General features: G+C 38.7%; 1 protein-coding gene across 2 annotated transcripts in view; it reads right to left on the bottom strand.

Annotated features, from left to right (window-relative positions):
- Positions 1–902: 902 nt before the first annotated feature.
- Positions 903–26,465, bottom strand: part of SGTB (small glutamine rich tetratricopeptide repeat co-chaperone beta) — a 28,693-nt gene continuing 3,130 nt past the window's right edge. For both annotated transcript variants that reach the window (XM_086770251.1, XM_086770250.1), the window contains 9 exons: positions 21,220–21,323; positions 20,315–20,384; positions 16,470–16,569; positions 11,419–11,523; positions 8,502–8,640; positions 8,352–8,414; positions 6,190–6,227; positions 5,859–5,942; positions 903–4,365 (listed from right to left, as the gene is read on the bottom strand). In XM_086770251.1, the coding sequence (XP_086626377.1) occupies positions 4,254–4,365; positions 5,859–5,942; positions 6,190–6,227; positions 8,352–8,414; positions 8,502–8,640; positions 11,419–11,523; positions 16,470–16,569; positions 20,315–20,384; positions 21,220–21,323 (815 nt within the window). In that variant the 3' untranslated portion in view covers positions 903–4,253. The remainder of the gene's footprint in view (positions 4,366–5,858; positions 5,943–6,189; positions 6,228–8,351; positions 8,415–8,501; positions 8,641–11,418; positions 11,524–16,469; positions 16,570–20,314; positions 20,385–21,219; positions 21,324–26,465) is intronic.

Here is a 26,465-nt window from a genome sequence, read left to right on the forward strand (position 1 = left end):
CTATTTCAGGATACCTGGCATGGCAGTGTATTTGCATGGTACATGGATAGCCATAAGAAGTAGAGCCTGATAAAGGGATGAGATGAGAGAGTGCAGCTGGCACTGTTGAGGTGCTAGCAGCTAGACAGTAGAGTATCCGCCAAAAAATGTGCTGGTTGTGGCTCAGTCTTTGGAAAGGAGTAACAGCAACTCTGTCCTAATTAGCTGCAGTCTTGTGCAGAGTTCTGCGTCCCTGAAATACAGGGCGTGCTGTTAACAGGCACGTTACTTCCCAATTAGTAGGGAATGGAAAACTAAAATAGCAGAACCCAGGCATTTTTTTATCGTTAAACTGAGGCGGTGCAAATTAGTCTTCCTATGGCAGAGGCATTTAAGTAGATTTTTAGGAAAATGAGGAGAAAAACACTGCATGGCAGCCCTAGATCAAGTTCTCCAAAGCATATGCAGGAAGGAATGCAGACGTGGTTAAGTACTTTTCCCTAGCTTTGTTTTGACAAAATATGAAATATTTGTGGCTGAAATATCTAAGGTCACCCAGGAGTAGCCATTTAATACAGAAAATGGTGACTGGCTCTCCTAGTTTTAACACTAGTTAAGTTAGTGTTAAAGATTCTACTAATGGCTTGGCACTTAGTGACCTTAGTTAGTTTTGGCAGTCTGTTACTTAAGGCTTTCCTGTGTATAAAATCTTTAAGCATACAATCCAGTTTTAAAATATTGGATAAATTTAGGACCAGCTTACTAAATTGAGGGAATTAGTCCATAAAGGAAAAAAAAAGTTAAACAACATTCTGTATATCTAATAAAATGTACAGCAACTAACATAAGCAGGTATTTTAAAGAATGCAATTTACCTGTTACTGTAAATATATAAACAAACTAACAGTAAAGCCACAACTATCCAAACAAAAAATGTAAATAACTTTATTTATAATCTGTTTTCAAGTTAAACTGACACAAGTTGAAGGAGCTCTAACCAAATGGTAGGAAGAGGTAGGAGAGATACAGAAATGGCAGATAAGTTGCATTTTGCCAGTATGACATTCTGTAGCCCTGAAACTGCATGAATCCGAAGCTGCAGACTTAGTTCTTTCTCAGTATGCATGAGTGATTTTATTTGTACTTGTTACAAAATGAAAAGTGCAACTGAAACAGTTTCTAAGCTGAATATTTCATTAGGTGACCAGTCATAGTTAGAAGAATATATTTCCATGCAAGCAGGTTACAGGAGTTTACAACTTCAGTGCAAAACATTTTATTCTCTAACAATTATCACACTTATACACTGTTGGAGCAGTTAACGATACAAAACCAATTAGCTGTTAAATGCATATTTGCTCTGTTGAATGATAAACTGCAACTGACCTTAAATTAAAGCAGTATTTAGGGGGATTGTGGTTTACCACTTGATCTAGCAGGATGAAAAGTTTTAGTGCAAACTAAAGTGCAGTTATTACACAGGAAAAGATTCCTTCATCACCCTGTGATTAAGACATATTGCATGACGCTGTGAAACAATCTCGCCTATTCAAGGCAAAATAGACTTCAGCATGAATGATCCCCTCTGTTCCTGGTTTCAATGGAAAACCATGTAGTGACAGTTCCTGTTATTGGTTTCACTGTGGTTTTTTTTGGTTGGTTTTTTTTTTTTTTTTTAGGCTATAAAGCCCTTTCTGTTAATATACAAGAAACAAAGAATGTTTGCAAGTTAAGTATTGTGGCAGTTGTAGCACATTCCTAAAGGGTTAGCTAATGCCATCAATGTTTTTAATAAATACTCTGATGTTACATATTATCAGTACTGGAGTAAATATAAACATGACTATATTGTAGTGTGTGAAATGAAAGTTTCCACTCTATAAAGATGATTTCAAGAGTAGTTTTCAGATAAATAACCAATGCTTCATTCCATTTAATCTTGGGGATAGTTATCCCATAAATCCAGTAAGCTACAGGGCTCGTACGTGACAGTACAACTTCTACAGCCAGTCTTTGCATATTACTATATGTTATAGTTCTTAAGGAACTCTTAAGAGGTTCTTGACACTCCTTCTGTCTTACAGTAGAAAGGTAACCAACTGCATGAAGATTATTGTCACAAAGTAAGAATAAAATGTGAGATATTGCAGTGCTGTCCAGTCCACTCTGGATTTACTGGTTCCCCTAACTAAAGTTAGTAAAACTCACTTTGAGCAGTTGAAAATATGAAAGGGAGAACTATGAGGAACTGTGAAGTTTAACAGGAGATATGCTAGGAGCTGTGCTTCTCTCACCACACAACACACTACTCCAAACAATGTTTGTACAGTAGTTATAGCCCATCTACAGCCCTGGCTGATCTTTCTTCTAAGCTGTATGCCATTCTGTTTAAATGTAACTGAACTTAAGTAGCAGTTTTCTTGAATAGATTAGATTCAGGATCTGAGCTACCTCTGAAAAAAGATCCTTATGGATTTTCTTCTTTGGCATCAGATGTTAGGTCAGAAGCTGTTACTTGGAAATGTATTTAATGTAAAGCTTAAGTATCTCTAAAGCCTCAAAGAGGCAGCTACCCAGCAACTTACACAGAGAATTTAAAAAGCATTTTAATGCTTTGTGTAGGCAAACGCTATTGAATAAAGTATGAAATGTCTTAAAGTTTTTTAAGTTGCTCTGTTAAGCTTTAGCTCTTTTTTTTTCAACAGCTGGTAATACGGATTTCCTGGTTTTGTGTTTTCTCCAATTTTTTAAGTTTCTCCTCTGATTCAACTGCATCCCCCCCCCCCCCATTTTAATAGGGGAAGACTCACATAATAGAGGCACAACTAGCATTTGTTAGAGTCAAGTACATGACTTAGCTGCAAATTTTGCATTTGTTTCTACTTGAGGTACTCTTTTTGTGACCACAAGATGATATCTTAGAGTTCCTGTGCATTTCTCCATTTGGGAGTCTATTGTTACTCTTCCACATACTTTCTCCAGTCTAACTGGCCAGCAGAGATCACTTTGTCTTAGGAATCAAAGGAGGCTCCTCAAATTAGTTTTGATATACAAAGAGGAAAGCGTGAGTGTTAAGAACCTCCCTGGAGTGAAAACAAGTGTACCTTGTACCAGAAAGCAGTGTGAACAGTGAGCAGAATTTTTAAAAGCTAACATAATAAAAATACAGAAAAGCAGTGGTCTCTGGAAGACTAAGATTAACTGAGCAAGAAAAGCCAGGGTAGGAACAGAAATACTATAGAGTGGAAAAATCTTGGCCATATAATCATTACTTTAGATATGTGTAATGAAACTTAAAAAAAAAAATAAATCTGTTTAAGCCAGTGATTTACCACACAAGAATAGAAAGAGAATCCTTCTTTCTAAGGCAGTTATTTTTTGCTAAATTGTCAGTGCTATTTATTTGTACAGTCACAGGATCAGTTTTAGCTTATTACAGTTAAGAATTTTAAGCTTATGTTAAATACTGCATACATACACAATGTAATACAGTTTGCCATGCCTAGGAAACTGATGCCATAATGCTGACCTCCAGGGCTACCATTATGATTTGAGGGTATATATGGCAGTAGAGAAGCCTAAAACTTCTTAATACTCTTTCCTTTCCCAAACCAAGTTCCATTTTGGTTTCTGTGTATGATCCTACTCAGGATTAGTGTCTTCTCTTTCTCTACAATTTGTGAGGCTCCTTCAGATGCAATCATCTCCCTCCTGCCCAATGAAGTTTAAAAGTATTTCATATTACTAATGACAGCCTCTCCATGGGCTTAAAGAAACAGACTTTTCAAGCATTAGTTTTAAGTACCCTCTATACTCCAACATTGATTTATGGTCATTAGAAGAGGGCACATCAGGTGGGCCTGTTGTTTCCATATTTGACAGGGAGTACAGCCGTACTGACTTCTACTATAAGAAAAAGATGCCTTTTACAGTAGGCTTTTAGAATTAAGCTGTTATGCAAGCCCACTACAAAACTCCCCATGCAGTAGCCCTGGAGATCGATCTAATGCACATACTGAAAATGACTTGTACTTAGGGATTTTAATAAACCACCTATTTAGTATATTAACTTTCAGAGGAGTAACTATACATAAATGGTATGTTCCAAGTTATGTGCAGTAGATCTGTTTAACAGACTCATTCTTGTTTGCAAACACGCACAAAGAATTTTCTGTCTTCTATTCAAGCAGAAGAGTTACAACAGTGCTTTTGCTACTAACTATGGTATGCATTTTGGGGCTATATACCATTCCAATTCACATGCCTCCTTTAAGTCAGGAATGTTCTTCAGTGCTGCCACTGAAAGATCTGCTCCGGACATGGTTTCTCAGTTGCTCTATGAGCTCTGGATTCTGCTGCTGTATCTGTTGGGCGAACTGCTGCCCCCTGTGTTAAACAGTTATAAGTAAAATCAACAAGTGAACAAAAATGACAAGCAGCACTTGTAAGAAAACAGGATATCCTAATACAACTGAAAGTTGTATTATATGAAAGTTAAGACTAAAGATAACTAGATAAAGTCATAATACTACAAATACCTTGATTAAGACTATACATCAAGTTAAGGTCTCTCCAAACAGGATTATCATCAGATCTTCATTTTCATCCTTTAGGACTATTACTTCCACTTGATAACGTGGAGAGAAAGTATTACCTTACATGGTAAAACTAAAATTTAGCAACGAACCTGTTGCGGTGATTTGCTCCCTTCTTTCTGAGAGGATCCATTCTACTTGTTCATGATAACTACCTTGTAGTTAAAGTGCAACCTTGTACTAGTTTTTCTAGAAATATAGTGTATGGCTGACAACTTGAACTTGTGAGCAAGATGTCATTAGTAGACAGCAAGCATCCAATTACATCTTTATGTCTTGTATGACTGAAGTAATCACAGGTCCATCTCCATAACAGTTGTAGCTTAAGAGTTAAATTAACAGGTATGTAAAAGATTAATTATATGATTAATTCTATGTAAGTATTGGTTTACTAGAAAAAGCAAGTAAGTAAAACATTACTTCATGAATAGCCTCGCATGGCTTTTCTGTAACTTCTGAATTTTGAGCAAGTAGCAGATTATCAAGACTCCTTTAAACCACAGTACAGGTTGAAGGAAAGCCAACATTTTCATAGATCTAGGTGTAGTACTTGGTTTTTGTGAAAACAGCCCTTAATTTTGTGAGAGCACATTTCTGTTTGTGATATGAATTATAAATTACTTTTGCCCTGAAGCGGCAAAACTTAAAAATAGTTTGAAAGGGGCTAGAATGCTGAAATAAAGTAAAATTGTATGCCCTTTAAAAGATCTTGCCACATAAGCAAATTGCATATTTTTAAGCAGTCTCTTCCAGATAGATTGACATTATTATACTATAAAAGACTTGGGTCCTGGTTTCTGTAAAAGCTACTCCTCAGCAGCTCAGTAGACAGAGTTCCCTGAAGCCTTCCTAGTCTAAATGGAGGGATGCCAGAGCAGAATTTGCTGCAACCTATGCTAAGTAAATCTGTGGCTTTTCTCACTAGTGCCTGGGATATCAGGTAGTAAATTTGTCAACACAATTTGAAAGCATGAATAGGAGTACTTGAAGAGTTAAAGAAGCATTTTTAGTAAGTGGCATTTAGAAATTAACAGTGTATAAGAACCAGAAAGTGAAACTGAGCACACAGATCAATCATTCAAATTGATGGAAATGTACAAAGCACATAAACAAGATAGTGGAAAAGTAAGTCTTCAAGTTCTCAGTTTTAATAATAATCAGGCATACAATGGGGACAGGCCACAGTATAATTGGCTTGATGCTATCCCTGTTAAATAGAAGTTGCACAATGATGCTCCTACAAATGTAACAATCAATCAAAACTATGCAATTCATAACACTTACGCATGGATCAGACTGGACAAATCTGACAGGCCACCAACACCCGCAGCAGGGCCACCAATGGCGTTGGACATCATCCCCGACATCCTGGAACAGTTAGCACAGTGTTGACATTGGAATATGCAGGGACCTTTACAGTAAGCAATAAACCGTAGCTCTTTTATGAACTGCTGGGAGAAAATAAGCTGCAACAGGAAGAAACTGCAGTAGTTTCATTTACAGAAAGCAAAAATAAAATTACATTTTAAGGAATACAGTATTATCTACCTTTTATCTTATTAATTCAAACCCCTAAAACCATTTGTTTTTAATGGCACTCCATTTTAATACTTACAGTTGTTGAACTTGAGGATTCTGCATTAAGCTTGCTGCCTAGAATAGACAATATATAGCTGAAATTATAACACATTTACTACTTTGGTATCACTGAGGAAAATGTGGCAAAAAACCCACATGGTGCATTTTTTTTTTTTTTTTTTTTTTTTTTTTTACAAAATTAAGCTAAGTTTTTGTGCACAGAGAGGTACAGTAGACAACAAAAATATTCATTACAGGAACGTATTTCAAGGATATGAAGCTGAGAATTTGTTGCATGTTTGATAAAAAATAGTGGTTACAGATTCAGACATGACAAATATGACAAGAAGACATTAAACATAAAAATCCAGTACAAAAAAAAATTAAAAAATAAAAATTAAAAAAAACTAGCTTAAGACTTCCAAGGACAAAAGTTTTCTATTAGGCTTTCTGGAGAAAGGTCTGTATTTTGTTGATTCTCAGCCTGGATAAATCAGTTTTGGAACTACTGTTACTACTGGGTATGAACTGTTAACATCATGGCCACAAAATACTGCAGAGTAAACCACAGTGTGGACTTACTCTGTAGCACAGTTTTGTGGTAACACATATCTTCTGTGGTAATTGCATATCTTCTTACCTTGTAGTAATTATGAGGTTATTTAAATTTCCCATTCACAAGGTACCTCAAAAATTATATTGTGTTTACCATAGTGTAAGGGTGTATATATGGACTGACACTATAGAATAAATCAGATGACGTTTTACAGTTCATAACGTAATTCCTACAGAAATCAGTGTCTGTATGAATACAAGACCAATAGGGAAAATGCAGTATCTGCTTATTCACTCTCTTACTAAAGGTACTACAAAAACCATATATATACAATACTAATTTAATTGATCAATATATCTCCATATATATATGTCAAAAGTAAATCAACTGTTTTCTCTAGTCTACAGATGGATATAAAATGCCAAATTCAGGTCAGTTCTATGGGTAATATAGGAATTTTTTTCTTCCATCAGTAACAAGTCTGATCTAGGTTAGGGGCTCAAAGTGGAGGCTAGAAGTAACTTTTTCAAGGTCAGACAGTAAGTCAATTTTTTTCCTTAAAAACAAAACAAAAACTATACCACATGAAAATAAGTAATTTGTTCATCTCTGAATGTCCTGTGTTCTATCCACTTGACCAGGCATCTTCTGGAAATGATGCAAAAAATCCTTTCCTCATAGTTACCACCATATTGAAGAGTACATCTTTGACTCTAAACAGATGCAGACTGTCCGAGTAAGTCATGGGCCAATGAACTGGTACACAGAGTTCTAGTGCTGTTTAATTGCTAATGCCATTGGAGAACTCACTCACTTCTTTCTGGCCTACCATCTCTATTATCTGGACCACAGCATCAGACCAGATGTATTGATCTCTCTTGCATGCACTGCATTTCCACACAGAAGCATTGGTTGAAATGTCCTATCTCAATGAAGTTACCAGAGGGGCCATAAAGTTTTAACTGAGTTCTCAAAGGAAATAAGTATTTTTTGCATTTTTTTCTCCAAATTCCATTCTTCAAAGTTAATTAATACCATTTAGCTAAGAAGGCCGTGCATGGAGAAAAACTGCTAAGGAACAAAACCACAATTTGCCATTGTAGTAGAAGTGAAGGAATGCACTATATGTTATTTATATGCACTGTCTGCACATCTCATGAAGTTCTGCACACTTAAGGATGTCAGGGATAATTTGAAATATTAAGAACAGAAAGGTCTCTTGTGTAGTTCCCCCCAGGCGGAGTTACTTTAGTCTTGGGTAGACTGCATCCGAATCAACAGCTGTTCACTTAAGAGGTGAGTTCTTCGTATTCATTGTTAACTGCCATGCGGTGAATAGAAATCTTCACCATGCTGTTGACAAGTGGTTTACTATCATATCATCTACAAAACCAGCATAGCTAATCTATGCACATTGTTATTCATAAGTAAGAAAAATCAACTGGAAATAAGACAGGCATTAAAGGAAATTTATGTTTCACTTCTTGTTTTGAGTGTAAAATGACTTAGGAAAGTTTAAATTCAGTATAGTGAAGCCATTGTCATTATAATAAGCATTAAAATGGCTTGTATTATGAAACAAGAGTTGTTCTTAAGACTTCAGTATTAAAAATAGTATAATGTAAAGCTTGAAATGTACTCACCATACTAATGAAGGCAGGATTGTTTATCAAGCTTGCCATGTCAAAACTGAGTCCAGTTCCAGTCTACAAACAAATTGCAACTGAAGATAAGTTTACCTTCAAAATCCCAGTTAAAACTACTGTAAATAAATAGATACAGAGCTAACTTACAGGACTGGACATGTCTCTTAGTTTCTGTTCTGCTATTTTCAAATTTGACTTATAAGAGTCATTCTCCGGATCAAGATCCAGTGCTTTTTGGTAACTGGTAACCGCTTCTTCATATTTATTCACTGATGTCAGAGCCAACCTAATGTGAAATAAAGAAGTCCTGAGTAGAACATAAATGACCATCAAAAGATAATGATACATCTTCTGTGCTAAGGTACCTTACACCTAATTTTTAGCTTGAGCACTAAGTTAAAGCAAGTTTTGCTATTTTATTACTGCTTACTGTAAGCACTTATTTTTGGAGAAGAAAGGATCCCTCAAGAACTCATCTTGCATTGCTGGATTGCACAAGCTGGATCCAGCATCTGTGATTTTTTTGCATAAGTTCAGGAATTCCTCTAAGTGTTTCCTCCAGTCCTTTTGAGACAAGAGATTATTCAAAAGGGTACATGGGTAAGTAGGACACAGATACTCTTAATGTGAGTTCTGCAGCTTCAAGAAACCAAATACTGGAACCACAATTTTCAGCAAATAGGTTTTTGTCTTAGGATCAGTGCAAGGTTCTCCTTTTGGATCTTCTACTTCAACAGCTTGAAAAATTGGTTACACAGGACAGTAATAACATATGTAAGATGCTGTAAGAAGCCCCTGTTTCAGGGAAGTCTGCTTTATGTTTTGAAAAAGATTCCTCTCCAGTAGCTCAGGAGAGCACAGGACAGATCTCCTACTTTGGAAACAGTATTTATTTTCAAATTTGATTAGCTACTGCATTCAAAACATCATATTTCTTTGAGCTATTCCAGAAATCCATCTGGTTGCAGTTTCAATTCTGTCTTCCACTATATTTTCAATTTATAGTGACCACAAAACTAAACTGATTTTGTCCACATTTTGTGAAAGATCTGTGTAACCCACATTCAGCTACTTAGTACTCCAGTCCCCCCTGGCTATGTGCTGAGCTACGCAAACTGGGTTGATAAGCCTGTGCTGATGGCCACTAAGAGACCGTAGCCATTTATCTCAGGTGAGAAAACTCAGTGTGTTGGATGCATCAGTCACAGTCATTATTCTCAGTGATGATGAACTTAACACTATGAAATTCAGGAGTTTCCAGTAATGCTCCTGGAGGAACCCACGCAATACTAATGTTTTCTCTTTTAACACAGTTACTCTCATAAAAAAATATTTTCGCTTTTGGCCCATCAACTTGCCAAAATAGTTTTTGACCAGACAATAAATACAATCCAGTATTTCTGTGATGCAATCATGTTTTTTTTTTTACAGAGAAACTATGTAAAATTCTGATTCTTGGAACACAGTACAAGTCAGAACAGCAGGAGACAGTTCCTTTGCTCACAATTCCTACCCAGACAAGTGGTCTCTCAGGGCCATGCTGGAAGTATCACTTTAACTGTCTACATGGCTCCCATGTCTGCATATTTCTGAAGCACTTCTGCATCTTTCTGTGACCTATAACAAGTGTCTGTAAAATCCTGAGAAAAGCTGATATGCTTGCATAATGCAGTCAGAAAGCACAGCCTTCTCATAAGGACTTTTTGTTGAGAAGCTGGTTCCCGCACTTTTTTTTTTCTGTTATTACTAAACAAGCACTGTTTTCTCATTCAGTCTATGGCAAATGTATTATTATATCCATCTGCTGAGTTGAGCAATAGCTTATAGCTCAAAATATATATTCTATCAAAACAACCAATCAAAAAAAGAGAAGCCTGATTGCCTGAAAATTGCGTATCAAAAGGCACACTGGTCTTACACCCAAAGCTCTAAAATAACCTCCAATTTCCAATTAAATCAGCCTGTAGCTTCCTTCCATCTCACTGAAATCAGGAGATCTTGGGTTGTGCTAGATGAAGGAACAATCTGAAGACAGTCAAATTGGACAAAACCAATTCAACAGTTCCTAAAATTTCAAAATAATCTCAAAAGCTAGTCAGGCTACATTTGTATTAATAAAATAAACTGTATTGTGGAAAGTTTTCAAGTGATAGAATTCCATCATCTTTCATCTTAAATAAATTCCCCCTGGCATGGTTCTGTCCTAAGCCAACAAGCATTATCCCAGACAATTTTGGGGCATGGTTCAGAATTCAACCCAGGCCAACACAATTTAGCAATATGCAGTTTCGATGTGGTCACTCCATACTGCAGACTACATTTTAATAACATGGACATGGGCCATTTTGTTCCAGCTGACCCAACAAACATTTTTTAATCTACTAGTATAGATATAACCTCGAAAGCCGTATGCTGTTTTCAGCCCACACCCACAATGTGTTTGATTATTGAAAATGCAAAGCTACATGTCTTGGAAGAATGGCCCTTCACTTAAATAGATACCCCATTCAGAACATTCCTGACATTTTTTTCTGATGGCACTTAATCAGACCAATCACCTAAACAGGCTATACTGTTAATCTCTCAGACATGACTGAAAAAATGTAGCAAAGGGTCATAGCCTTAGTCTTGCCAAAATATCTGCTTCCAAAGAGCTATTGAACAGAAAAATGAATCGCCTATTCCTGCTAGTGTGCAGCTCCAATACATTCCAAATTCTGTTCTCTGACAGCATTATTAACAGATTCACTGTTCCAACTGCAGATTTTTGATTACTCATAGCTAGGTAGGAGGTAGAAAAAAACACATCATGAATTTCTAAACTAAATTTGCAAAGTTGATAAACTGAAATAAAAAAATTGCCAACTGGTGAAATCTGACATTAAAATGCTGAGATCAACCACATATAAAGCTGACAGCCTGAAAGACTCATCTTCAGAAAATTGGTACACTTTCAGAACAAGAATGTCAGCTAAGTAAAACAACCTAGCTCCACTTATTTCAGAAAATGTATGATGATTTACACTCGGATCTTCAGTGTTTACTCAGATTTGTATTAGCTTACCCCATTCTCCCATATGCTTTGCTGTACTTTGGATCTATTGCTATGGCTCTCTCACAATCCTTTATTGCTTCACTGTACTTGTTGAGCTTACTTTGCGCAGCAGCCCTAAAAGGAAGGCAGAAGTGGAGAGCTTTGTCAAAAAAAACAATAAAAGAAAAAAACCCAAATAATTCTAAGGAATCTTTAAGATCCAGCATATGACTATGCATAAAATACATCATAAAACCTATTACAAGAAGTGAAATTCTGAAGTAGTAGTTTACATAAAATCATTCTTTAAGCAGAAGTATTTATACAATTGGTGTTTTCCAGCAAGAAGTATAGTTTTACTACTGCTTATGGGAATGCTGTGATTTTTCCCTGCTCAATTTTTCACCAGGTAAATCAGGATAACATTTCTCAATAATCTCTGAAGTACTAAATTAAATTGTACCTCTATACCAGAGGAATACTAAATGTTGCAGACATTTATACAACAAAATTAAAGACTTGCCCAAATTTAAAAGGACATTGGAACAGATTAACAATCAAAACTCCCCCAGTTTGAAAGGTCTCAATACACTCTAATTTGTTTTTCCTTGATTAAAAAACCATAGTAGAAATGACAATATTTCCATTGCATAAAGCATTCTTCTTTTTTATGAGGAACACTGGATGCTGCAATCATCACTATATTAAATTCTTTCTCCTGTGATAACCTCCAAATTGCATGGGTTTTTTGTGACTGATTAATATCTCTTCTGAATGGGACTATTTATATATTTTAAATATTTAGGCAGCTTAACGGTTGTCCAGCTCCACAGATGCCTGTGAAGATGTATGGATAAAAGCTGGGAACAATGCTTAGTCTCTCATATGTTTGAACAGAAAGTGGTTTTTTTCCCCCGTGTTTACAAAACATGGCCAATTAAAACTTCAAGGGCATCTCAGCTCTTTTTCTCCCTGCTGTGAGTAAAAAGCAGTATGTCTCCATTGCTCCCAAATTACCTTAAGAAAGATAAGAATAAGGCCTATATTTATTCAAATACCATATCACCCACAAAACTCAAAGCAACTGCCTGACTTCTTTTAAATAATTTCATACAACACTTTGCTTACCGATATCAAGATTCATTTTGGTCCTCAGAAACGTAATATGTGATGATATAACACACAGAGTGAAGTATTTCTACTCTTGTCCAATACAGATTTGGTGCTTAAGCCCATTCTACTGAGGAAACTTTCAGTTATTTTGGGAGGCTTTTGCATCTAGTCTTTTATTTCCATTTTACACCTAAAATCACTTACATGATCAATTTTTCTCAAGGAAAATAGATAATTTACATTTTCAACTGCCATCCTAAAGATGTAAATTATTAGTAAACTGCACATTTTCTTTCTGTTTATGCTTGCCATGAAACACGGAATCTTTCACTTGTATTTATCACAAACTAAACTCCGGAGTAATGGAAGCACATCTCCAAAACCAGAAAAATCTACTGGGTGCAGTGCCACAGGGCCAGATTGACAGCACTTAAGTTAATGTATTGAGGCACTGGTAATTGAGGCACTGAAGAGTGTAGAGTGGCTCTAGGGGCAGGCTAGTTCCAGTAGGGCTCATGGACTATGCTGCCTTTGCTCTTATGCTGGTCTTTGGGGCAGTATACCGAAAGAGCAAACTTCTGCTACTGAGTGAACATGCCCTTCCAGACTTCATCTGCTCCAATGAGTAACAAACAGGAGGAGCTGGAAGCGATTGTGCGGCAGGATAACTATGACCTGGTTGCCATTACTGAAACGTGGTGGGACCACTCCCACGACTGGAGTGCTGTGATGGAAGGCTACAAGCTCTTCAGAAGGGATAGACGAGGAAGGAAGGGTGGTGGTGTGGCCCTTTATATTAAAGACTGTTTTGACGTTGAAGAGCTTGGGGTTGGGAATGATACAGTTGAGTGTCTATGGATAAGGATCAGAGGAAAGGCCTGTAGGGGTGACATCGTGGTGGGGGTCTGTTATAGACCACCTAATCAGGATGAAGAGAAGGACAAGGCGTTCTATGGGCAGCTTGAGCGAGTCGCGCAATCGCCAGCACTCGTTCTTGTGGGAGACTTCAACTTCCCTGATATATGCTGGGAATATCATACAGCGCACAGGAAACAGTCCAAAAGGTTCCTAGAGGGTGTGGAAGATAGTTTCCTTATGCAGCTGGTACGAGAGCCTACCAGGGGTGGTGCCCTGATTGACCTACTCTTTACTAACAGAGAAGGTCTGGTGGGAGACGTGAAGGTTGGGCACTGTCTTGGGCAGAGCGACCATGAAATTGTAGAATTCTCTATTCTTGGAGATGTCAGAAGGATGACTAGCAGAACGGCTATCCTGAACTTCAAGAGGGCGGACTTTGACTTGTTCAGGACGCTTGTTGCGAGGGTCCCTTGGGAGTCGCTCCTTAAGGGTAAAGGGGTCCAGGAAGCCTGGACGCTCCTCAAGATGGAGATCTTAAAGGCACAAGAACAGGCTGTTCCTGAATGCTGTAAGGCGAGCCGTAGGGGAAGAAGACCGGTGTGGATGAACCAGGAAATATTGTTGAGGCTCTGGAAGAAAAAGAGAGTCTACGTCCTCTGGAAGAAGGGACAGGCTACTTGGGGAGATTACAAAGAAGTTTCTAAGGTATGCAGGGAGGAAGTTAGGAAGGCAAAAGCTCAGCATGAACTCAGATTGGCCACTGCAGTAAAAGAGAACAAGAAATCCTTTTACAAATATATCAGTGGTAAGAGAAGAAATAAGGAGCATTTACACCCTTTACTTGATGCAGCGGGGAATGTGATCACTGAGGATAAGGAGAAGGCTGAGGTCCTCAATGCTTTCTTTACTTCTGCCTTTAATAGGCAGATCAGTTATCCTCAGGGCACTTTATGCCCTAATCTGGAAGTCTGGGATGCCAGGCCGAGTACACCTCCTGTGGTACAGGTGGAGACAGTTAGAGAGCTCCTCCTCCATCTGGACTGCCACAAGTCCATGGGACCGGACGGGCTCCATCCTAGGGTGCTAAGGGAGTTGGTGGGGGTGATTGCCGAGCCGCTCTCGGCCATCTACCAGCGGTCCTGGTTATCTGGGGAGGTCCCGGAGGACTGGAGGCTTGCCGATGTGACTCCCATCTACAAGAAGGGCCGTAAGGAGGATCCGGGGAACTACAGGCCTGTCAGCCTGACCTCAGTACCTGGGAAAGTTATGGAGCAAATCATCTTGGGTGAGATCACTCGGCATATGAGTGGCATCCAGGGGATCAGGCCCAGCCAGCACGGGTTCACAAAAGGCAGTCGTGCTTGACCAACCTCATTTCCTTTTACGACTGGGTGACCAGACTGGTGGATGAAGGAAAGGCTGTTGATGTGGTCTACCTGGACTTCAGCAAGGCCTTTGACACGGTCTCTCACAGTATTCTCCTAGGGAAACTGGCTGCCTGTGGACTGGGTAAGTATACCCTTCTTTGGATAAAGAATTGGCTAGGGGGCCGTGCCCAGCGGGTGGTGGTTAATGGAGTCAAGTCCAGCTGGCAGCCTGTTACAAGTGGTGTCCCCCAGGGGTCGGTACTTGGGCCCATCTTGTTCAATATCTTTATTGATGACCTAGACGAGGGGATTGAGTGTACCCTCAGTAAGTTTGCAGATGACACCAAGTTGGGTGGCGGTGTTGATCTGCCTGAGGGTAGGGAGGCCCTTCAGAGGGATCTGGATAGGCTGGATCACTGGGCTGAGCTGAATGGCATGAGGTTCAACAAGGCCAAGTGTCGGGTCCTGCACTTTGGCCACAATAACCCCATGCAGCGCTATAGGCTCGGAGCTGAGTGGCTGGAGGACTGTGAAGAGGAAAGGGACCTGGGGGTGTTGGTTGATGCTCAGCTGAACATGAGCCGACAGTGTGCCCAGGTGGCCAAGAGGGCCAACGGCATCCTGGCCTGCATTAGAAATAGTGTGGCCAGCAGGAGCAGGGAGGTAATCATCCCCCTGTATTCGGCACTGGTGAGGCCGCACCTTGAGTATTGTGTTCAGTTTTGGGCCCCTCACTACAAGAAAGACATTGAAGCCCTGGAACGTGTCCAGAGAAGGGCAACAAAGCTGGTGAGGGGTCTGGAGCACAAGTCTTATGAGGAGCGGCTGAGAGAGTTGGGATTGTTTAGTCTGAAGAAGAGGAAGCTCAGGGGAGACCTCATTGCACTCTATAGCTTCCTGAAGGCAGGCTGTGATGAGCAGGGGTTTGGCCTCTTCTCCCAGGCAACAAGCAGGACCCGAGGAAATGGCCACAAGTTGTACCAGAGGAGGTTTAGATTGGACTTGAGGAAAAACTTTTTCTCTCAAAGAGTGGTAAGGCACTGGAATGGCCTGCCCAGGGAGGTGGTGGAGTCTCCGTCCCTGGCAGTGTTCAAGAGGCGGCTTGATGAGAAGCTACAGGATATGGTTTAGTAGCTGTGGCAGCAATGGTAGTGGGAAGACGGTTGGACTAGATGATCTTATAGGTCCCATCCAACCATGTGATTCTATGATTCTATGATTCTATGTCACCATGTCTTCATTATGGCAAAGAACAGATTATACAATGAAACTACAACAGCCTTGTTATTTTTCATCAGGTCATGCATAAAAATGCTGAGTATTTACAAGACGCTTGAAATCTCCAAAATGGTATTCCCACATCGATGGTATTTTCACAGGGAAAGTCAATACGAGGGGAGATAGAGATGGCAGCTGAGTCACTAGAACACCGCAGAAAAAGGCTCTTCTACTCTCAACAGACTGGGAATTGCAGGCTATGTTATGATTTAACAGACATCCTAACTCACAAAAACCTGATCTTAAGTGTTACAAGTAATTTTAAAGCCCAAATTACATCTTTAACTGATACAAATAGGCTGATGGAGCTCACTTTTGCTTTAGGTCTTTTACAAATTTAACATGATAAATTTCTGAAGAGTGAGGTTTTCCAGCCTCACATTGTTTTGATCTACTTCACAACATATCTTTAAAATAATGTTAATGAAGTTTAGGAATAAAAAGTGTGTATTATTTTGTTTTTACCTGTTGCAGTAGTAGACTGCATTGTTTGGATCCAGTTTTATAGCCCTAGTGTAACAATCTACTGCAGCACTATAGTTTTCTTCTTTCATATGATTATTACCTGAAATAAATTATAAAAAGCTTGTAAGTAGTTAAAAGATATGGTACTAAGTAGCAAAGAAATAGAGCAGCCACATTATAGCATTTATATATGGTAGTTATGACTGCACCTTAAAAAGACACATTATTTTAAATACAAATTGCATGAAATAAGGCAAACAAAAATACAACATCTGTAAAGTTTATTATGTATATTGTAATCCACCACATAAACCTTCCCCATCTCAACTTGCTATTTCACACTTTCCGGCTAGTTTCTGCTGTTAAGCAAAGATCACTTTGTTGAGAAGTGTAATTGTAATTTCAGTTCCACTCTAATATAGATTCATCAGTCTTAACCATCTTTGCAAGCCTTTTAATCCAATTGGGTATATGTTAATTCCTTTTTGGTCTCACATGTCCCAACAACTTGCTTGTAACTATCCATATAACATGGAAAATCAAAAAGCAAAACTAAGCACAAAAGCCCCACTTTTGTGATACCACATAATTCATTCATTAAGATAATGAAAAGTATGTATAACACAGGCGATCTAAAATGATTCAGAGGTAAAATTTCTCACCAAAGCACAAAACTTCTGCTCTATAACAAAGTTTCATATTTCATTTTTTTTAAGTCCAGTGAAAAAATTAGAAGAATATAACTTTTCTATGGAAAGAAAATTCTAGAGTGAAGTCTTTCAAAACAAAAGATATCTTACACATCCTTTACTCCCCAAAACAGGGCAGTCCTGGTAGTTTATTTCCTCATGACAGAGTAGTAGAGAAGTCCTAATTAAGAATGCTCAAACTTAAGGTTGTACGTGGTTGTGTGACTACAGATCTTTGGCCTGCTAGATCCTACAGAAGCTTTAGTTTCCCAGCAATGTCAAGAAATTGTCAGGAAAATTATAGACTTCCACTGACCTCGTTGTATTTTGGCAAAATATTTCAACTCTCTCCCAAAATAAGGAAGAAAAGGGATAGGTCAGTAGAGTACTACAGATGAAAATAACTGCATTAGCAAAGCCTGTAAAATGTCAGTCAGTGCAACATTTTGTCTCTGATAAAAAGCAAAAGACTTCGGAGGAAACAGTCCTAGGTACCTGAACTAACTGAAAACAAGTATACTTGCATTTATTTGTGAACATGGAGGGCTTAATAAGCAAAACCAGATTTAAGTAACTAAGTATCATGAAGGCAGTACAAAATCATCTCTTTCCCAATAGTGATATACTAGGCTGTAATTATAGTCAGCAATCTCTGCCAGTGAGAAGGCAAACTGAAACTGTAATTGCATGTATAAGTTCAAGATATACACAGAATGCAACCATGTATGTCTCATTTCTACAGGCTCACCATCTACACATCTTTCCTTTGATCTAAGGTAACATAACAGTCTGTACACTAAGTCATGCTGACAGACAAAACACTTGCAAGTTAGCTGCACTTAACAAGACTGCAGCGGTTAACATTTCTCTAAAACAAAACTGCCATCAATGACTATCAAAGTAGGAATTTCTGACACTGCTCTGAACTAAAGATGACCAGGGGTACAGGGCTAAGTTGGAGCTAGTATCAGTGCCCTCTCTGTCTTCAGCTCAAAATTGACTAAAGGAAAACAGAAAAATAGCTAGACCTACTATTTCTGCTGAGACTAAGCAATTCAGGACAAAAGGAAAAGCTACTGTAATATTTTATTTTAACACCAGACAAAAATTAAGATAAAAATGCCACAAATGGTTGTACTTTTGAATGTGTGTCTTCTATAATGAAAATACTATCTACTGTTATAATTTATACTGTGGTAATACCCAGGTCTTTTTAGGATCAAGCCACTGTTACACTAGACAAACCTGCACATAATCTGTGCTCTTACACAGTTTACATTAAGTCAAAGTGTCAAGTGATGTACAAAGGCAGGCAAGTGAATTCAAGTATTTACTAGTCTAGGGGGTATATTACTTCCTGGTTTTATAATGACCAAGAAAGAAAAATCAATTATCTGATTTTGTTTTGCCATTCATTAGCCAGTTTCTACAGGTACTAGCACTGGTTTGAGAGCAGAGGAGCAGCGAGTTAGTGGCCACAAAGGTAAGGGAAGTTATTCCATTGGCAAGGACATACAGGCAGACATGAGGAAATGACAGAGTTATAGGGTAACAGTATTACAGAAGATATGGGTCAAATGGACTTTCCCGAGTTATCCAATTTATCTCCCTAACTCGGGACAGAAAAGTACTCATAACTGAAAAGTATGATACTGATGACAGATAATACTTGTATGAAAACGAGGAGAATTAATATGACAGAGCAGCATTAGAAAATAGGACAGGAAGTTTTAATTTTATTATGGGAAATTAACCAGAAGCATTGCAAGCAGTTCCAAACTGCTTACTAATGCCCCTCATAGCTGACACCTTAAATAGTCCTTTGTCAAAGCTTAGACCCTTTCAATTTTTTCAGTAGAGACATGGAATTACTTTAGTAACACCACACAAAGACCATCACATAGCACACATTAATTTCATTTCCTCAGTGTATTTCACAAATGTACGTTTGTGGGCTGACAGGAGTCACAGATCTAAAACAGGCATTGCTCTAACACCCACACCTGGAAAGTGCTGAATATCCCTACAGTCCAAAAACCATACTGAGTGCTACAGGTATTCTTCACCACCGTGAGCAAAATGAAAAGCTGGCATGCACAGCAGGTATGTTATAACTTGCAAACTAATTTTCACTTGTGACCTAAACTTGTCTGAGCTCTTATCCTTAGAATTAAAGAGCTAATGAGCAACTTCAACAACAGGAAAACTTATTTTCAGAGCCAATAACTGATTGCATTCATGACTACAGATGGCCAGTTTTAAGGTAAGACAGACATGGAACTAATTCTCAAAAACAGCAGAACTTTTTCCACATCATTATCCTTAAATTTTTGAGGGGCTAACATCTGCCTTGCAATTAGAATTATTTTACTTACTAATTACTTATTTTTTTTTTCTATTAAACTCAAATATCTCAAAATCCAACAGGTCAGAAAAATCGTTATTTATAAAGCATCAATCCACCTAGTAACAATTTGTATCAGTTATCAGTGCTACATGACTTTTTTTCCCCCCCTTCTTTTTTGGGGGAAATAAAATGGATTCCTTCTTGGGTAGCATTAGTGAAGACTTACATGGTACAGCTGCTTTGCCTCACATAACAGCAATAACATCTATCAAAGGGAAAATAAACAACTGGCTTTTCTGCAATTTTTATAAAGCACTAAAATTATTTCACATATGTGAAATACTAACCCTAGTAAGTTCACAGGAATTTTTCTGTTGGCTTCAGCTGGGTCAGCTTTTTACCAACATTTTAATATTCAGCTAATACATAATCCTTGACATCACATAACCCTTCCAGTATAAAGTAGAAAGTTGTATAGCAATTCCATGGACAAATAGAGAAATCTATAATATACCGAACAATAACTCTTCATTCTTTAAAGCTTCTACTACTCAGGGATGTTGCCCAGGACTTCACATGTTATCTCTTAGTTTTTAAGCAACCTCCTGAGCAAGGGAGAGAATAGACTGTATTTTCTTAAACCCCAGATGAACCCCTTAGCCCTCTTACAGCATAACAATCACCAGAGAATATAAGCTTAAGTTTTTGTGCGGGGTTTGTGTTGCCCAGCTGCTGTACGATCACTATTCATGACAACCCAAAAATCTTAATAAAAGCATAAGATGTTTATTTCTGTGTTTATTACGAACCTTCATCCTTCAGTTGGTCAGCCTTTTCAACATCCTCTGGTAAAGAATCTGAGAGAGGCAGCATGTCATTCTGTATTTAAAGAAACCAACATTTTTTTCATTAAAATACAAGCCTTGATTTTATTAAAAACTTATTTCATCCTGGGCAGATTGTATGAACAAGCAACCAGATTTTCTGTAGTGCACATGAACTATGAAAGAACTAAACATCACTAAAACATCCTTAGAACAGAAAGACAGCTTGCTTTCTACTACTAAAAAAACCTATGGCTCACCAAACATTTTAAGGAAGTCAAGGGGAAGGCGGCTGAAATGTCTCTACAGACTTCACTTTCTTAATTCTGAGTCCTATTTGCCACCTTGGTGGTTCCTGTGCTTCCTGTACTGGGGATCCCAGATAACATGTATAATTAGGACACATTTTTGAAGTTCCCACTTAGTTGTTCAGTTTTAAAAACATATCCATGAACACTAACCTTAAAAGGTTAGTTAACACTAAGGGTAGTGTTCATGGATATGTTTTTAAAACTGAACAACTAAATTATTTCCAGAAGGGAGCAAGAAGCATCAGCAAACTGCAAATGTCCTCAAGCACTTCACAGACATTTATCTCTGGGAACTGCAAAATGCTTAACTGAATGATAAAATCCTTCAAGTGAGAATGAGACATCCACTGTTCAGTCATTTTCTATATGGAATTGTCCTTGTCTAGCTGAAATGAATTCCTCCCACTGCTCCAAAAGATTCTCATTCTGATAGCTTTTATGGAAATTTCACTTTTCTTCATGTTTTCCTGAAGTTTTCACATTGTTTTGACCTAATACAGCACTTTACGGTTGTGTGTACAATATTAAATCATAGCACATATTAGCAGAGTAACTCTAGAATCTAAATGAAATTCTTACCTTGTGAAAAGAATTTGTGAACATTTCTATCAAATGCTGTGGAGGTGCAAGATGAGTGTCTTCCAGATTAATCTTAAAGACAGTCTCCAGACACTGAATTGCAACTTACAAAGAAAAAAAAAAAAACAAAAAAACCAAAAAAACTAAATGTCATCGGTTTCTCAACAGAAGTGTAATTTCACTTATTTATTTACAAAGCTGTGATTCACTTCCTCATTCAGCTAGTAAAAGCAGCTCTTTGGAATATATAATAAAATAAAGAGAAGCTACCTGATCCCCATAGAATTGACTTGCTGAAAAATCATAGAATCATAGAATGGTTAGGGTTGGAAGGGACCTTCAAAGGTCATCTAGTCCAACCCCCTGCAAGAAGCAGGGACATCTCCAAGCAGATCAGGTTGCTCAGAGCCTTGTCCAACCTGGCCTTGAATGTTTCCAGGGATGGGGCATCCTCCACCGCTCTGGGCAACCTATGCCAGTGTTCTATCACCTTCATTGTAAAAAAATTTTTTCCTAATATCTAATCTGAACCTACTTCCCTCTATTTTAAAACCATTACCCCTTGTCCTATCACAACAGGCCCTACTGAAGAGTTTCTCCCCATCTTTCTTGTAGGCCCCCTTGAGGTACTGGAAGACTGCTATCAGGTCTCCCCAGAGCCTCCTCTTCTCCAGGCTGAACAGCCCCAACTCTCTCAGCCTGTCCTCATAGGAGAGGTGCTTCAGTCCTCTGATCATCTCTGTGGCTCTCCTCTGGACCCTCTCCAACAGGTCCATGTCCTTATGTTGGGGGCTCCAGAGCTGTATGCAGTTGTCGTAGTTCAGCCCTGATTGGGGCCAGACTATGCAGTCTCTCTCTTACTCCCCCCACCCTCCAAGAGAATTGGGGGAGATGATATAAGGAAAAAACCAGCTTGAGGTTTGAGATAAGGACAGGGAGAAAATCCTTAAAGTTACCGTTACGGGCAAAACAGACTCAACTTGGGGAAAACTATTCATTTATTTCTAAAACTAGCAGGAGAATGAGACAGGGAACAAGATAACCTCCCTCCACCCCTCCCTCTTCCCGGGCTTAACATTATCTCTACTACCTTCCCCTCTGAGCAGCACAGCGGGGAAGAGGCAATGGGGGTCATGGTGAGTTCATCATGCGTTGTTTTATGCCACCGCTTCATCATTGGGGGAAGAACTCCTCTCATTCCTCCCCTGCTCCATCGTGGGGTCCCACCCCTACGCCACAGTCCTTCATGAAACTGCTCCGGCGTGGGTCATCTCTTCCACGGAGTGCAGTCTCTCCAGAACGGCTGCCCCAGCGGGCCCTCCACGGGCCACAGCCTCCTTCAGGCATCCACCTGCCCCGACGTGGGGTCCTTCATGGGCTCCAAGTGAATCTCTGCTCCTCCGTGGGCCTCCATGGGCTGCAGGGGGACAACCTGCTCCACCATGGTTGTCACCACAGGCTGTAGGGGAATCTTGGCCAGGAGCCACATTACTCCTCCCCCTCCTTCTTCACTGACCTGGGCGTCTGCAGCCGTTCCTCACAACAGGCTGGCAGACGCCTCTCAGGATCCTTTTTACATCTTATTCACTTCTCATCTCCTCTCCACTTCTTGCAGCCAGGCTGGGCCTAGTTGGGCCCAGTCGGCTGCCCAGCAGGAGGCCAGAGGGTGAGGCCTGCAAGGCCCACAAGGCTCGCACCTCCCCCTCTCTGCCCCCACTCAGCTGCTTCACATCTTCTCTGTTTTTTTTTTCCTGTTTTCCCCTTCTTAAATACATTATCGCAGAGGCATTATCATGGGACATTCTGCTACCAATTGGCTCGGCCTTGGCCAGCAGCGGGTCCGCCCTAGGCCCGGCCGAGTCCACTGAACAAAGGGGAAACAACTTCTAGCAGCTTCCTACAGAAGCTGCCACCTTAGGGCCCCCCTCACTAAACAAAACCACAACAGCAGTACTCCAGGCGGGGTCTCACAAGAGCAGAGAGAAGGGGCAGAATCACCTCCCTTGACCTGCTGGCCATGCTCCTTTTGATGCAGCCCAGGATGTGGTTGGCTTTCTGGGCTGCAAGCACGCATTGTTGGCTCATGTTGAGCTTCTCATCCACTAGCACATCCAAGCCCTTCTCCTCAGGGCTGCTCTCAATCTATACAGAATCCATACATAGTTTGGTCATTATTCTTAAACCAATTTAAAACTTCTATTTCAATTCCTTCAATCATTTGATGTCTTCTTGTTAAATCCTCATATTTTAATGTTTTTTTTTTTAAAAAAGCACCACATTTCGTAACACAATTATTCATATGTCACACATCCCACCTCAAAACACCACAACTACCATATATTTGTGTGGCATAACACTTGGTAGAAAATGGCTCATCTTTACTGTAAAGAAAAATGCAAGATACTTACTACGCTTATCTTTTTTTGAGAACAAAATAGATTCATTTGAAGACACTGCTTATTAATAAAATGCTTCATTAACCACATACCATGTTAATACTTACATGTTGTGCAAGTATTAAATGGCCCTCCCAAACCTGCAATAATGCAAATACACTCACAACAAACAATTCTAAAAAAAAGTAGAGCCAAATACCTAAACGAAGGTTTAAATGTGCTCACATATTAGGCAAAAGAGCATCACATTAGGCAAAACAAGGCCAATGGCAATTACTATATACAATTCTGTATATATATGTATTCTGTTAATTACAGTCTCTTGAATTATATAATTATTTTCCCTATAATCTTAAGAATCTAGTAGAATGTTTTTATTAAAGGATATCACCTAAATGTTTTAGATTGAAAACCAAAGAGGAACAAAATAGAGTCTTTGTAAAGCCTAGTCTGAACAGAAAAATTATTTTTTTTAACTCAAACTATAGAGTAGCTACTACCAGGAGTAGATTAATTCAAATTAAGTATCAGTAAAAACTGAATCACAGAATTTAAATTGAATTTCAGTCCAACATTAATATAATAAATATAATTTGCATTCTTATTTGCATTATAATGAAGCTGAGCACTGACTCAAAATTAGAATAGTAAACTTACTGGAAGTTAATAACAGTCAGGCGCATTTGAAGAACCTATTTTCTACGTCACAGCTAGGAGGATTTGGTTAAACTCCTTTGTCTCCTGCTATGTAGAAAAACTTAATTCTTGTAAAGTAAGCACTGATTATGCTGAATTCTGAATTATATATTAATAGTATTATTACCTTATATAGGCTATCATAAAATTAGTGGAATTACATATCTCAGTTTTCCTCATATGACTTAATAGGAAGCCACTTGCCATAGTATACTAATTTTCCCCTCAAACTTATTTTCACCTAAAGGCATTCCCTTTTCTAAATGCCTAACCTCATTTGTAGTTTTGCATAAATTTAAAATACAACCCCCTCCTTTATCTTTCTCAAGGCATTAAGTCTGTGACATCAACTCTATCATACAGGAGATTTCTGCAAAGTTCAGAAGTGAAAATTATGCTTAAACAAAATAATTCTGAGTATAGTATTACTGTTGTTACATTGAAATCCCGACATTTCTCCTTTAACTGAAAAATTGAATTTATGATCCTTATAATCTATTATAGGTGTAACAAAATTAGAAGTTCTTATGGGATAAATCCACAGGTTAGAAAAATAACCACTGGTTAACATGCAAGCCAACAACAGAAACTTGTGTAAAAATAAACACAGCCAAACCAGAAACTTTTACAAATCAGAAGATGTATTAAGTTGTCACAAGATCAATAACTACCCTGTTTTAATGTGATGTAAAACCCTGACCCCAGTAAAGTCAAAGGAGAGAAGACTTTTATCTCAAGGGACTAGACTGCCAGCATCTCACTATCCTGTTATTAAAGTGAGGCACTGTCAACTGCTGTAAGCTTGATACCATCAGTAGGCTGGGAAAGACTTGCTGCACCATGTCAGCTATTAATCTAAGATTTTTTTCCAATGTCAAAGGCCAAAGTTATCTGTTCTTCCTATTACCTCCACCATCGCACACCCTTTCAGAGGGCCAGATAGTTGCTGAAGCTTGTACTGACCACCTTACAAACCCTTCAGATACCTACCTCCCTGCTGAACAGCTGGGGCTCACACAAACATACACTACCCGCCAACGAGAGCACTTGGGTTATACTGGAGTCTAGCTCAGCACCCCCAGTGCCACATAGCTCCAGGATTTTTTGCTGTCCAAGCATAAGCTGCAAGCAACATTCAGGCATCACAGCAGACATGCAGGCTGTTGATCACTGAATAATGAATATTAATTGGCCTGCTGAGACCCGTTTAGTACTCAGTATCATCTTGCTTCATCTCACACATAACTTTCCCCATCTCAAGTATTACATGCATTCCTCGCCTTAAGGGTGCATTCCACTGTCATGGAAATATTGCTTTAGGACAAATCATTGCAGTAAGAAAAAAAAAAAAAATCACAGCCTTGTGCACATAGTAGAAAGCTCATGCTTTAATCCCACAGAAACAGGTGCTAAAGACAAGAAAAAAAAATAGAAACTGTAAATAGGAAAGAGAAATAACTGTCATTTAAATACACTGTCTAAAATACAAATTGGAAAAAGTGAAGTTTCTAGCTCATATAATAGGGCTGAGCATTAACCATCAGAGATCTATATCACTGCTCTAGATCCTACGTTGCAGGGGACTACTGCTCCAGTCTACCTTCTAATTACTCCGCTTTCTCAAATTATTTGACTAGATGACCTTTAAAGGTCCCTTCCAACCTAAACTATTCTATGATTCTATTCTATGATTTTATTGATCATGCAAGTTCAAAATTCCTAGAGGAAATTTATACCATCATTGACATTGCTATATAACTCAAACATGCAGAATGCAGGTTATCAATATAAATGGAGTTTGAACACAAGCTAGACTTCTGTTTTCATAAAGTCTCAATTTCATTTGTACTGTTCTAGCTCTTTTGCAGTTTTGTGGGGAATAGGAACTATTTAAATTAGTTATTGGCACACACACTTCATCATACAGTGTTTTATCTTTTCACAGACACCAAGTAGGTACGTAAGGTACCAATGAAAAACATCCACCAAATTTTTTCATCCCTTATGTCTCCACCTAACATTAAACACTTAAATGAGTGCAACTTGGGCTATTGCCACTCCACATACACTAAAGATATTTTGCACAACTAAAATGAGTCAATTATTCAAAATGCCCACCTCCTATCCTCTAACACACAGCATATGGTACCATGC

Source organism: Chlamydotis macqueenii, chromosome Z (assembly GCF_036417535.1).
Source record: "Chlamydotis macqueenii isolate bChlMac1 chromosome Z, bChlMac1.mat, whole genome shotgun sequence".
Classification (NCBI taxonomy): domain Eukaryota; kingdom Metazoa; phylum Chordata; class Aves; order Otidiformes; family Otididae; genus Chlamydotis; species Chlamydotis macqueenii.